The 12,341-nt window shown below is 36.1% G+C and overlaps 1 protein-coding gene across 10 annotated transcripts in view; it reads left to right on the forward strand.

Annotated features, from left to right (window-relative positions):
* The window catches only part of PPHLN1 (periphilin 1), a 99,221-nt gene that overhangs the window by 12,905 nt on the left and 73,975 nt on the right, over positions 1 to 12,341 (forward strand). For 4 of the 10 annotated variants that reach the window (XM_036455111.2, XM_036455114.2, XM_036455110.2 and 1 more), the window contains 2 exons: positions 6,116 to 6,280; positions 8,531 to 8,592. In XM_036455111.2, coding sequence (XP_036311004.1) covers positions 6,116 to 6,280; positions 8,531 to 8,592 — 227 coding nt within the window. Of the gene's footprint in view, positions 1 to 1,570; positions 1,673 to 6,115; positions 6,281 to 8,530; positions 8,593 to 12,341 lie in introns of all 10 variants that reach the window. The other 6 variants (XM_045587923.1, XM_045587922.1, XM_045587924.1 and 3 more) reach the window with 2 other exon arrangements.

Here is a 12,341-nt window from a genome sequence, read left to right on the forward strand (position 1 = left end):
GTTTCACATATGAGTGAAATCATGAGATAAGTTTTATACCACAGTTGCCCTTGATGTCAGAGTAGCTGAACTCAACTCTAACTGCCCAATGGGAAATCTTAACGTTCTCTAGCTACGTTTTCTCCTAGAGGGGGAAGAGCTTAGATTGCTTTTCTCCTTTTGAGAGCACAGAACATGCCCAGACCTTATACAGGTCTCCTTTTTTCCTTTTAATTCCATTAGATTGGTCTCCCCATCCCCCCAATCAACCTCTCCTATTTTATAAATCCTTCTGTATTCCCATATTCTCCCTTCTCAAGACTCAAGATAAATTTTTTTTTTTTTTTTTTTTCCGGTGAACTGGGCTTATTTTGGTTAGTAACATAAAGCCTTTCCTTTCCCTCAATAAGTTATGCACTCCTGTGGTGGCTCTTGGAAATTATGCCTTCTATGTGACACCTACATTTTAGTTAAATAGAACATAGGTTCTTAACCTTTTTTGTTCCACAGATCCCTTTAGGAGCACGGTGAAATATATGGACCCCTTCTCAGAACCACTTATTTGAAGATACTAAACTATTATAAAAACCAAATTTGTGATGTAGTATATTTACTTCGTTGGTAGGCCCTTAAATCGTTAAATATCAAGAGCTAGTAGGAGTTTTATTGCAATATTTTCAGAGTAGTGATGAGTGTAAATGATATTTTGAGATATTTGCAATAACAATAATTTGATATATAAATATCAGATTTCTGTTAGTGATGACGCCTCAGATACTGCTATTTGTTGCCTATTTTTAGGTGAAAAAATTTTATAGTCCCATCTGCTTTCCTGATCTCAACTGAATCCTTGGGTTAAGCTGATAAGTGACACTAAAACTAGAAATGTATCTCAGTCAAGTTATAATTTCTGACTAGATTTAATAAAAATATAGCTTAAAAGTTTTAAAATGGTGTCTTACAATGCAGGTTATCTAGTAATATTTCCTTAAAAACTATATTGTTATATCATATTGACATATGTAAGAATGTTCACAAGCAGCATTATTAATAATAATTCCAAAATGGCAATAATCTGAATGTCTAGCAGTAGAATGGATAAATTAATTTACAACCGTACAGCAATGAGATTGAATGGAATTTTGCCAAATGCAACAATGTGTGAATCTCACAAACATAATACTGAAAGAAAGAAGCCATACTCAAGAGTATATCCTGTGTATTTTCTTTTATATAATGTTTCAAAACTGGCAAAACTAATCAGGAAAGTGGTTTACATTTGGGAAGACAAAGGTAATGACAGAAAGAGCATGGGAAGGCTTTTGCCTTGCTAGGAATGTTCAATTTCTTGGCCTGAGTAGTAATTGCACAATGTGATTAACTGAAGAGAATTTATCCAGGAGTGCATATATGATTTGTATACTTTTTTGCACAGTGTGCTATGTCATAATGCAATAAAAATTTCACTTAAAGTTTTGAAAAAGCATATTATTATTTTCTAGATATAAAGCTGTAGTTAATTCTTTTATTTATTTATTTTTAAGAAAGACTTTTTAAAAATATATATGTTTTGTTGATTTTTTTTTTACAGAGAGGAAGGGACAGGGATAGAGAATTGGAAACATCGATGAGAGAGAAACATCAATCAGCTGCCTCCTGCACACCTCCTACTGGGGATGAGCCCACAACCAAGGTACATGCCCTTTACTGGGACCTTTCAGTCTATAGGCCAACGCTCTGTCCACTGAGCCAAACTGGTATGGCTGTAGTTAATTCTTTTAAAAGTGAGAAACCACTATCTTTAGTGCCTGGGATGGAGAAAGATAATACTCTTAATTTTTATATTTGGGTTCTATTTTCTATTAGAAAAGCAATTTTACTGCATTTTCTTCTTCTCTCTTTGCCTCATTCATTCCCAATTTGACATATCAGAAATGTATTTGAGGAACTATTGGATATGATATATATGTAGTATGACTTGAAGGGGAGACTTGAAAGGGTACCTATGACACTATTATTTTATCATTAATAAAAGCAGGTCTTTTGTGGCCTTCTAGCTTTGTTAAACCTGGAAAGGCAATTAGACACATGTTTTGGTGCCCATATTAAATTACACTAAATTTGATTATTGGAAACTTATCTTCAGTGTATAACTTTATAGCTTTTAAAAATTATTTGTGTATCAAATTACTTTTATAAGGGGAGGATAGCAGAGAAAGAGAGAAAGATTGATGTGAGAAACATTTGTCAGCTGCCTTCTGCACGCACGCATGAACCCTTACTGGGGATTGAACCAACAACCCAAGTATGTGCCCTGACCAGGAATTGAACCCTCTACCAAGCGGTGCACAGGATGATACTAAACCTACTGAGCCCATCCTACCGAGCTTACCTTTTTTTGTTGTCACTATTTTCAGAGAGATATAATCAGTTCTTGGCTACATTCATAACAATGTATCCTGATTTTCTGGGACAGTTGCAGTTAAATATATTTGATACATTATCCCCAGAGGCATTGAAATGACCCAGAATATTTCATTGAAAATTCAGCAAGTGAGCCCGCCTAGTGGCTCAGTTGGTTGAGCATTGTCCCCTGTACTGAGAGGTTGCAGATTCCATTCCTGGTCAGGGTACATGCCTGGATTGCAGGTTTGATCTCAGGTTAGGAAGTGCAGGAAGGCAACCCATTTGTATCTCTCTCTTTTTCTTTCTCCCTCTCCCCTCCCTTCCCTGTCCCACCTCTTCTTCTCTGTATGTCCTTTAAAAAAAGAAAACTCAGCAAGCTAATTAAACCAGTAAGTGTTACAGTAAAAATACTTGTCACAAACCAGGATGAATCAGAGTGAGGAAACCTCATACTTAGAAAATAAAAGTTTACCAGCCTGTTAAATATGGTTTGTTAAGTACTTTTCTAGTAAAAAGCATGTGATGCCAAAAGTGATACAAAATTGGGATAGCAATTATCAAAATTCAGGTTAATCTTGTATTGTCTGTGCCTGCACTGCTTTCCTCCTCAGATTATTTTGAAATAAATCCAAGATACCATATTTTAAATGCAAATAAACATTTCAGTGTGTATCTCTAAAAGAGAAGAATGCTAAAGGGGGAGAGAGTGTTTATATATTAAATTTTAAAAATACATATATTTTATTGATATTTTACAGAGAGGAAGAGAGAGGCATAGAGAGAAACATCGATGAGAGAGAATCATCGATCGGCTGCCTCTTGCACGCCCCCTACTGGGGATGTGCCCGCAACCAATGTACATGCCCTTGACCGGAATCGAACCTGGGTCCTTTCAGTCCGCAGATCGATGCTCTACCACTGAGCCAAACCTGTTTTGGCTATATATTAAAATTTTTATTTTAAAATTTTTGTGTTAAAATGTGTGCAAAACATATTTTATTGACATTGGAGAATAATTTCAAAGTAATAGTAATCCTCATAATTAGTATCCAGCCTAATAATTTAATTGAGTTCATTGTTAGTTAATTGAAAATGATCCCTTTTATCATCAAAAACGTTTTAAGTTTTACTTTGTAAGTTCTAGTTTTTATTTCTGGTTGTTTGTAATGGTACCATTGTTTTCTAAGATATTTCTAAAATGGAGGTACCAAACATACCAGTCCTGAAGCCTTGTGTATTTTTGTTAGCATTTAGAGAGGAAAATTACATGTTTATAGCTTATTGTAAGATTTGTACAGGAATTTCAAACAGTGATGGTATTTTCATTCAGGTCTGGCATTGCAGGTAATGAAAACTACTGTTTAAACTTTAATAATATAAGCTTTTGAAAGAGAAATTCTGAAATTTTGCCACTCATCATGGATTTCATTAGAAAGAAAAAGAAATCCATGAATGTTATATCTGGATAAGGCATGAACTATCTCTGAAAATATTTTTGCTTTGTCACAGACTTATATAGTCATCTTCATTTCCTTAAATCTTTTCATATAGCTAGGGAGTTTTCTTTAAGATTAGATGCCTACTGAGCAGAGATGCTATAGTGTACTTATATTTGAACACTTTCTCAAAACATAAGAAATAGTTTGATTTTTATTGCGAGATACAAGAGCTGTCATTAGTGTGTTTTTTTAAAATTATTTTTTAAAAACATTTTGTTAAATATATAACTAAATGTGATTCTAGTTTTACTTCTTTGAAATTTTTACCACACACATTTTAAAATGCTGAAATAATTTTCTAGTAACTGGGGGAGTTGAACAAAGGAACTGGCTGCCTAGGAAGAAGTTCTCTCCATTTAGAGAAATGTCTAGGTATATGCACCCCACCATCCTCCAAATAAACATGCACAAACAAATAAGGATATTGTGGAATGGAATTTTATGGTTTCTTAGAACTGGAGAAATCAGTAATTCTATTTCTATAACAAAGTTTGAACTGACATTTTTGAATAATAGATTTTGAATTAGAAAATGTTATAAATTGTAATGTTACTAATTTTGGCTTAATGACATTTTTGGAGGCTTAGCATTTGCTTAGATTTAATTGAAAGCTTAGTGAAAGATAGTGTTTAGAAGTAAGTCAATAAATTCATCTATGTACTATGTTTTTAAAAAATATTTTTATTGATTTCATAGAGGAAGGGAGAGGTAGAGAGAGCTAGAAATATCAATTATGAGAGAGAATTATTGATCGCTGCCTCCTGCACACCCCCTAGTAGGGATTGCGCCTGCAACCAGGCATGTGCCCTTGATTAAATCGAATCCAGGACCCTTCAGTCCACAGGCTGACGCTCTATCCACTGAGCCAAACCAGCTAGGGCTGTGTGCTATGTCTGATGAAAACATATAAAATGTCTCTTATATTTTATTATCTAAAATACTAAAGAAGGAAACCACCTTGGGGAAAAAATTAGGTAGATATTTTAGTCAAGTAGGTAGGAACTATTTTTTTTTTTTTCAAGAACATTAACAAGTTTCCTAGCCTTTGGAAAGTTTGAATAGGATGTAATAACTTACTAACTTAATAGTTTTAGTTATCAATGCTAAGAAGTAATTTAAGGAATAGACAATTTAAAAAATTTAGTGCTTCACAGAGACTTACATAAGTAGTAATCAAACATTCTTAGAGCACTTAGTTTATGCTACTGTGCTAAATGCTTTACAACCTGTTTCTTATTTAGCCCTCACACCAACCTCATGAGGTAGGTATTAGTATTTAGCTAATTTTACAAATAATGGAATTGAGGTTTAGTATGGTAAAGTATCCAGCTTTGAATGCTGGGCTTTATGTTTTGTTTTTTTATTTTGTTAAATTAACTCATTAATTGATCATCTCTTTCATATTGTGATAGTTTACCAGTTTCTTCCACCTCTATCTCACCTGATATTGATAGAAAGTTAGCATGAGTGCTCAAGAGCAGATTAATTAACAGATATGTGCTCTGTATCTCTAGTTTTTACTGTTGATCATCATTTCTGTTTTGTTTCTTCACACCAGCTACTAATCTAAAACCAGTGTTGTTCTCCCTCTGCCCAATTTCCTAACCTCCACAAATAATCCATTCAATTGCTAAAACTTTAAAACATTAACAACGTATTACTTTGAAAAGTCATTCAAATTTTACATTGGGTTTTATTTGATATCCAAACCTCTTATTTGTCCAGAGCTGTGAAGAGACAGCAAATGTTTCCTCTTGATCATCCTACTTCAGTGTTACCTCCCTATTTGCTGTTGCTAATGTGTAAAAAAATCTTGCATTTCTTATGAACAGTATACTTTAACAATAGATCAAAGATGTATGCTATCTTAAATGGTTTTATTTCTAAAATTCCTAGAGAAATAGAGATTAGATTTATTGTAACACTCTTACTTTCTGTGGTTATTTATTATTAAAATAATATTTTTCTTTTACTTGTGGTTGGTTTTCTGCATTGCTGCATGTTATTTTATTAAACACCTTGTTTTCTTCATTGAACAATTTCATTTCCTTTAATCCATGTGAAGACTGTACTGTTAGTTATATTCATGTTATTTCATTAAAGCATTTTTTTTTTGTTTATACATTTACTTTATTTGATTAGGGATAAGATCTCCTATGCTTTTAAAAAACCTTTCCAAAACCAAATAGAGAAATTAGTGATTGTTATATATTTCTTTTTGTCTGTTTTAGGATGGCTGCCCTAGAGTAGTTAATCTTGTGACAAAGAAACCACCACTGCTAGACAGACCCGTTGAAGGAAGCTACAATAGATATTACAGTCATGTTGATTACCGAGACTATGACGAGGGCCGCAGTTATTCTCATGATCGAAGAAGTGGTCCGCCTCACAGAGGAGTATGTAAATTTCCCCCATGTGCTAATCGTTACTTTTTTAAATAAGTTTAAAAGGCATGTAATTTTTAAAATTTATGTGACTTGCCATGAAAGCAGTTGAATAAGTACTTCCTACTTGATGCTCTGTTGAATTGCCTGCTGGAGCTGTCAAATGGGAACTGGTAGTGAAGAATCTTGGGGTGCTGGACAAAGTAGGTAAGCACTCTGGAGAGCTATATCTGAATTGCATTAATTCCAACTAGCCCACATCATCAGGGATTTGCAGAAATAGTTAAAGGTAATCTGTTCCCTTGGTACTCAGTATGTGATGACCAAGTGGTTACCATCTCTTACAAATGTGCCCACTTATAATTACTTAGCTTATTTTTAGCATGATGAAATGCTATGGGTGAGGTTGGGTTAAGGTTGAGTCTCTGTTTAATTTTTGTTATAGTTATTATTAAAATCTACTTACTAACTCAGATTAGAAAGCATTCAAAACATCACTTTTTCCATAGTAAGCACTTTTAAAACATTGGCTGGTACCATTAGTATTATGACTACTGTTAATTGTTTTTTTTTGTGATCATCTTTAATAATGTAAAACTATGTATTTAATGTTGCAGTAACTTCTCATTGAACTTGATGGAAAATATTCCTTGATGCAATCCTTTAATGTAGCTTGCATGTTTCCTCTACTAGACCATTTTCCTACATTGTTTATTTTCCCCCCTTCCCTATTGTATAATATTGTAGCTGACAGTACCTATTCAAGCTTTTCTTATGATAAAAATTGACCTCACATTTGCTGTTGGAATTAGTTTCCATACTTTACACTTGAAGAAATGGAGGTAGGTGACTTATCTAGGGTGGGTATATGTGTGGGAGTCCAGTTCTCTCACTGCCATGTCATGGTTGCTCTGACAATTCTGTAGTGGTAATGAGACTATTCAGTGTTTTCTTACATTTGTTTTGAAAGTTTGGAGCGTTAGGGTTTCCTTCTCATAGAATTTTTATTTTGTTTAACATGTCATGTTGATTCCTTTAGGAAGAGGGATTCCATTTTGAAAAGTAAATATGCATTATCCTATCCTAGAAATACTGGATTTTGCTATCAGAGCTGTTATTCCAGGTAGCCTCAGGAAGAAACAATTTGGTCTTTGCATAAAGTTGTGAACCCTCTTGTGAAAAGCCTGTGGCCATTTGCTACTGTAGAGAGGGAATTTTGGATTCAATGGACCAATTTGTATTTGAATCCTCACGAACATGATTTTTTTCTAAAACCTTCTAGCGTAATAGTGTCTCAACAATAATTTTTCTATTATTCTTACAGTGTTTATACTGTATACAACATTTCCTCTTTAGATTTTCTTTAAACAAACAAGCCCACTTGAGATTCTTAGGACTTTAATGACAGATTCTTTTCTAGACTTCAGTTATAGAATGCAAACTACTTACTTGATGATCCAATATTTAATTATAGCTGTTGAGTTTTTTCTTTTGTTTATACTTAATGTTGTGAATGAAAATGTGAATAGACTTTATTTATATAAGAGCAGAGTCTGTGGTGGAAATGAAAATAGTATTTATTTAGCTGAATCATTGTTTCCGATTGTAAGTACTAATTCAAATGTATTGTTCTGTGTATAATTTTAAGTTAATTGGATGTGGATTATTATGTGTGTTTTTTTATGAACCTTTTCAAATGTGTCTATCTTAGAGGGCAAAATGTATTTGCTTTCTTTGATTAATTTTAAACTTAGTGCCACATTTTGTTCTAACTTAGCTTATCATCAAGGGTGGTTTCTTGTTTCCAAATTTAATAGGAGGTAAGATGAGGAATGGAAACCTGAATGAGAAAAGTGGGAAAGTACTAAATTCTTTATTGAGCCTGAAAATTGATGAGAGAACTTGACATACGAATAAAATGAAAGGCCGAGAAACAGCTGCTTAATTAAATTTAAATTGAGCATTTGTTCTTGAACAGCCCTTAGCTGTTGTTATGTTGGTATATATGTCCTTGGCAGTAAGACTGTTAGGGCCTACCAGAGAAATATTTAAGCATTTTTATAGAGATAAATGGTACCACAAATCTCAGTTTATTACTAGTTTAGTTGTTGAAATGGATGATTTGTATATTTTTCATTTTATGCTTTTTAGCCTCAGAAATTTAGAAAGGTCATATTATTTTGGTCTTAGTATTTCTATTAGATATAGTCTACATGACCAAAATAACACAAATAGATATGTAAGTAACTTTTTATTTTACAGGATGAATCTAACTATAAGTGGACAAGAGATGATCATTCTGGAAGTCGTCAGCCTGAATACAGGTAAAAAGATGAAATTAATAACATAACTACTTTGATACTTGACTCATGAGATATCTAACCTCAAGGGGGCTTCTGCTCAAGATGGCAGAGTAGATAAATGAGGTACTTGTATCCTTCCACAGCCACATCAAAATTACAAGTAAACTACAGACAAGCATCATTCAGAATCGCCTGAAATCTATCTAGTTGAACAAAAGACCTATAACTATAGACAAAAAGAAGAAGCCAAATTGAGACTGGTATTAGGAACAGAGACACAGAATTGGCTGGTTCCATGCCACATGTGGTGGTTAAAAATCGAAAGCGATATCTGGGCTTCAGAGGCTCCCACTAAGGAGCGAGGGGTTCTGTCCCACACCAGGCTTCACCCGCCAGAGTTCCAGTGCCTAGAAAATAAGGCCCTATAACTTCTAGCTGTGAAAACCATTGGGGATTGTTGTTGAGTGAGGCATAGAGCTGCTGGAGTCCCAGGCATTTTTCTTAAGGCCTGTGCTTGGATTCTCTTGCTATGAGTGAGCTCTAGTGCTAGGGCACCAGCAATAAAGTTGCCAGGGACATATGAGGAGGAATTAAATTTCGTGGCTTCAGAATGAGGGCTGGAGGGGCAGCTTTCCTCTCAGACAGACGTGCTGGCAGAGGCCATTGTTCCTTTGCTGAGCCCTCCCTCTCCCTATAGGTTGGCAGGTGGGTGAGATATCCGAGTCTCCATAAATTTGGCTACCACTGTTCACCCTGTACTGGTGATTCCCTGATATCCTGTCCCACACCAAGTCATTTCCAGAACTTAGTGAGAACTTCCAACAATTTTGGGCCCATCCAAGTTGTTTTCAGTGGCTTTTCCATACAAATGGTCTGTCAAGGCTAATGTTATAGACTTTCCTAAAATCTTTCAAAGATTCACATACCTCAAACAAGCAACATTTGGCCTTTATGTGCACACTCTCTCTTACTAAGTGGTCCCAGGACCAGCATAAGCAGCAGCTGGCCTTGGTTCCTGGGTACCCCCAAGTCTAGCACAAGCAGCAGTCATTTGCAGACTGCTCTGTTATTCATAGTGGGTGGCCCTAGGCAGGGCACACGTGGCGGCTGATCTTGACCTGCACTTTCCCGGAGGCCCCAGAACCAGTGCACCCCCAGATAGCTTCAGGCCACACCAGAGCACCACTTTATGTCATGATGACATAAAGGATGAACTCATTGGACACCAGAGCCCCATTGAAGTGGATTTTGCTCTGTGGAGTTGGGCCTAGCACAGCAGCTCCTCTTCTCTAGTTATAGCCAGTCCTCACAGCCAATTGGCCTGGGGATAAAACCCTCCCATTGATGTGCCACAACAATCAAGGCTCAACTACAACAGGAAGATACACACAGCCCAAACAGGGGTGGTGGGTGTGGAAGGGAAGTACACCTGGAGCGCCAAGTTTGGGTTACTTGGGAGGCTGTGCCTATAGGACATCTACTACTCACTCTACCAAGACTGGGACACCTAGCAACTCTACCTAATACATAGAAACAAATACAGGGAGGCAGCCAAAATGAGACAAAGAAACGTCCCAAATGAAAGAACAGAACAAAACTCCAGAAAAAAATACTAAACAAAATGGAATCGAGTAATCTACTGGATTCAGAGTTCAAAACACTGGTTATAAGGATTTACAATGAACTTAGGGGAAAAAATAGAAGAACTTAGAACTTCCAACAAAGAGATAGGAAACATAAAAATGGAGATGGGAAATATTAAAAAAGAACCAGTCAGAAATGAAGAATATAGTAACTGAAGTGAAGAACACATTATAGAGAATCAACAGTGGAGTAGACGAAGCAGAAGATAAAGAGATTTGGAAAGAAGGAAGCAGGAAACACCCAGTCAGAACAGCAAAAAGAAGAAAGAATAATGAAAAAAAAAGTATAGTATAAGCAACCTCTGGGACAACTTCAAGCATACCAACATTTGTGTCATTTGGGTGCTGGAGGAAAAGAGCGAGAGCAAGGAATTGAAAATGTATTTGAAAAAATGATGTTGGAAAATGTCCCTAACCTGCTGAAGGAAAGAGACACATGTCCAGGAAGTACACAGAGTCTCAAATAAAAACAAGATGAATCCAAAGAGGCAAATATTAAGACACATCATAATTAAAATGCTAAAGGTTAAAGACAAAGAGAGAATCTTAGAAGCAGCAAGAGGAAAGTATTATGTAACCTGCAAGGGAGCTCCCATAAGACTGTTAGCTGATTTCTCAGTTGAAGCTTATCAGGACAGAAGGATTGGCATGAAATATTTAAAGTGATGAAAAGCAAAGGACCTACAACCAAGATTACTTCGCTCAGCAAAACTCTTATTTAGAATTGAAGGTCAGATAAAGATCTTCCCAGACAAAAAAAAGGAAAAAGCTAAAGGAATTCATTACCAGTATTATAAGAAACAGTAAACAATCTTGTAAGAAGGAAGAAGAAAAAGATAAAAAAATATAAAGGCCTTGGCTAGGTGGTTTGGTTAGTTGGAGCATCGTCCTGCACACCAAAAGGTTGTGGGTTTGATTTCTGATTAGGGCACATACTTAGGTTGTGGGTTTGATCCTCAGTTGGGGTGTATATGGGAGGCAACCTATTAGTGTTTCTTTCACATCAATGTTTCTCCCTCTCAAAATCAATAAAATATATCCTTAGGTAAGTATAAAGTAAATTATATGAATAATGGTATTAAATACATACCTATCAACAATTACTTTAAATCCAAATAAATGTATTAAATGTTCCAATCAAAACACATATGGTGGCTGAATGGTTAAAAAGAAAAAGATCCTTACATAAAGCTATCTGTAAGGGACTTGCTTCAGATGGAAAGACACACACAGACTGAAAGTAAAGAAAGGGAAAAAGTTATTTCATGAAAATGGAAATAAACAAAAAACTGTGGTAGCACCCATCTGGTGTTTCTTAGTGGTTAGAGCACATGTGTCAAACACAAGGCCCACGGGCCAAATCCGTCCCGCCAGGCCTTGCAATGTGGCCCGCACCGCGCTGTCATCACTGCACTCCGCTGCGTTTCCATCACAATGACAGTTTATGACTATTCAGTAAACCATTCGGCCTGCGATTTAGGCTGGATTTTAGATTTTGGCCCCTTCTCTGATTGAGTTCGACACCCCTAGGTTAGAGCATCATCCCAGGCACTGAGGGTTGTGGGTTCATTTCCAGGTTAGGGCACATTCTCAGGTTGCAGATTTGGTCCCCAGTTGGGGTGTGTGCGTTAGGTAACCAGTCAATGTTTCTCCACACATCCTAGTCATATAGGTGAACTATATTTCCCAGACTTCCTTCCATCTAGATGTGGCCATAGGATTAATTTACCTCCAGTAAAATGTAAACAGGAGTTCTGCTTCCGTATGTGTGCTACCACGCACATTTACCTTTTCCCATGTTGCCGGGTGGGTTCTGGAATGGAATGACAGCAGACCTGTGGCCTTGAAAGCCATGGGTAAATGTTGAAATAGAGTGGTCAGCCTGGGTTTCTGGATGATTGCATGGAGTGGAGTCTCTCCCCCTGGCATGCCTGCCCTAGACTGTTGGATGGTAGCTAAACTTCTTTTGTGTAGTGACTGAACCCTGCACTTGTGGGTATTTTTGTTATAGCAATTTAAGTTTATCTTATCTCTGTAACAATACTCGATGTTTCATGTGTTAGAGGTAAGATCTCTATGCTAGCTGGGGGATCTCTTAGTCCATATCTCATGCCTAGAATACTTTTA

Source organism: Pipistrellus kuhlii, unplaced genomic scaffold (assembly GCF_014108245.1).
Source record: "Pipistrellus kuhlii isolate mPipKuh1 unplaced genomic scaffold, mPipKuh1.p scaffold_m20_p_3, whole genome shotgun sequence".
Lineage (NCBI taxonomy): Eukaryota > Metazoa > Chordata > Mammalia > Chiroptera > Vespertilionidae > Pipistrellus > Pipistrellus kuhlii.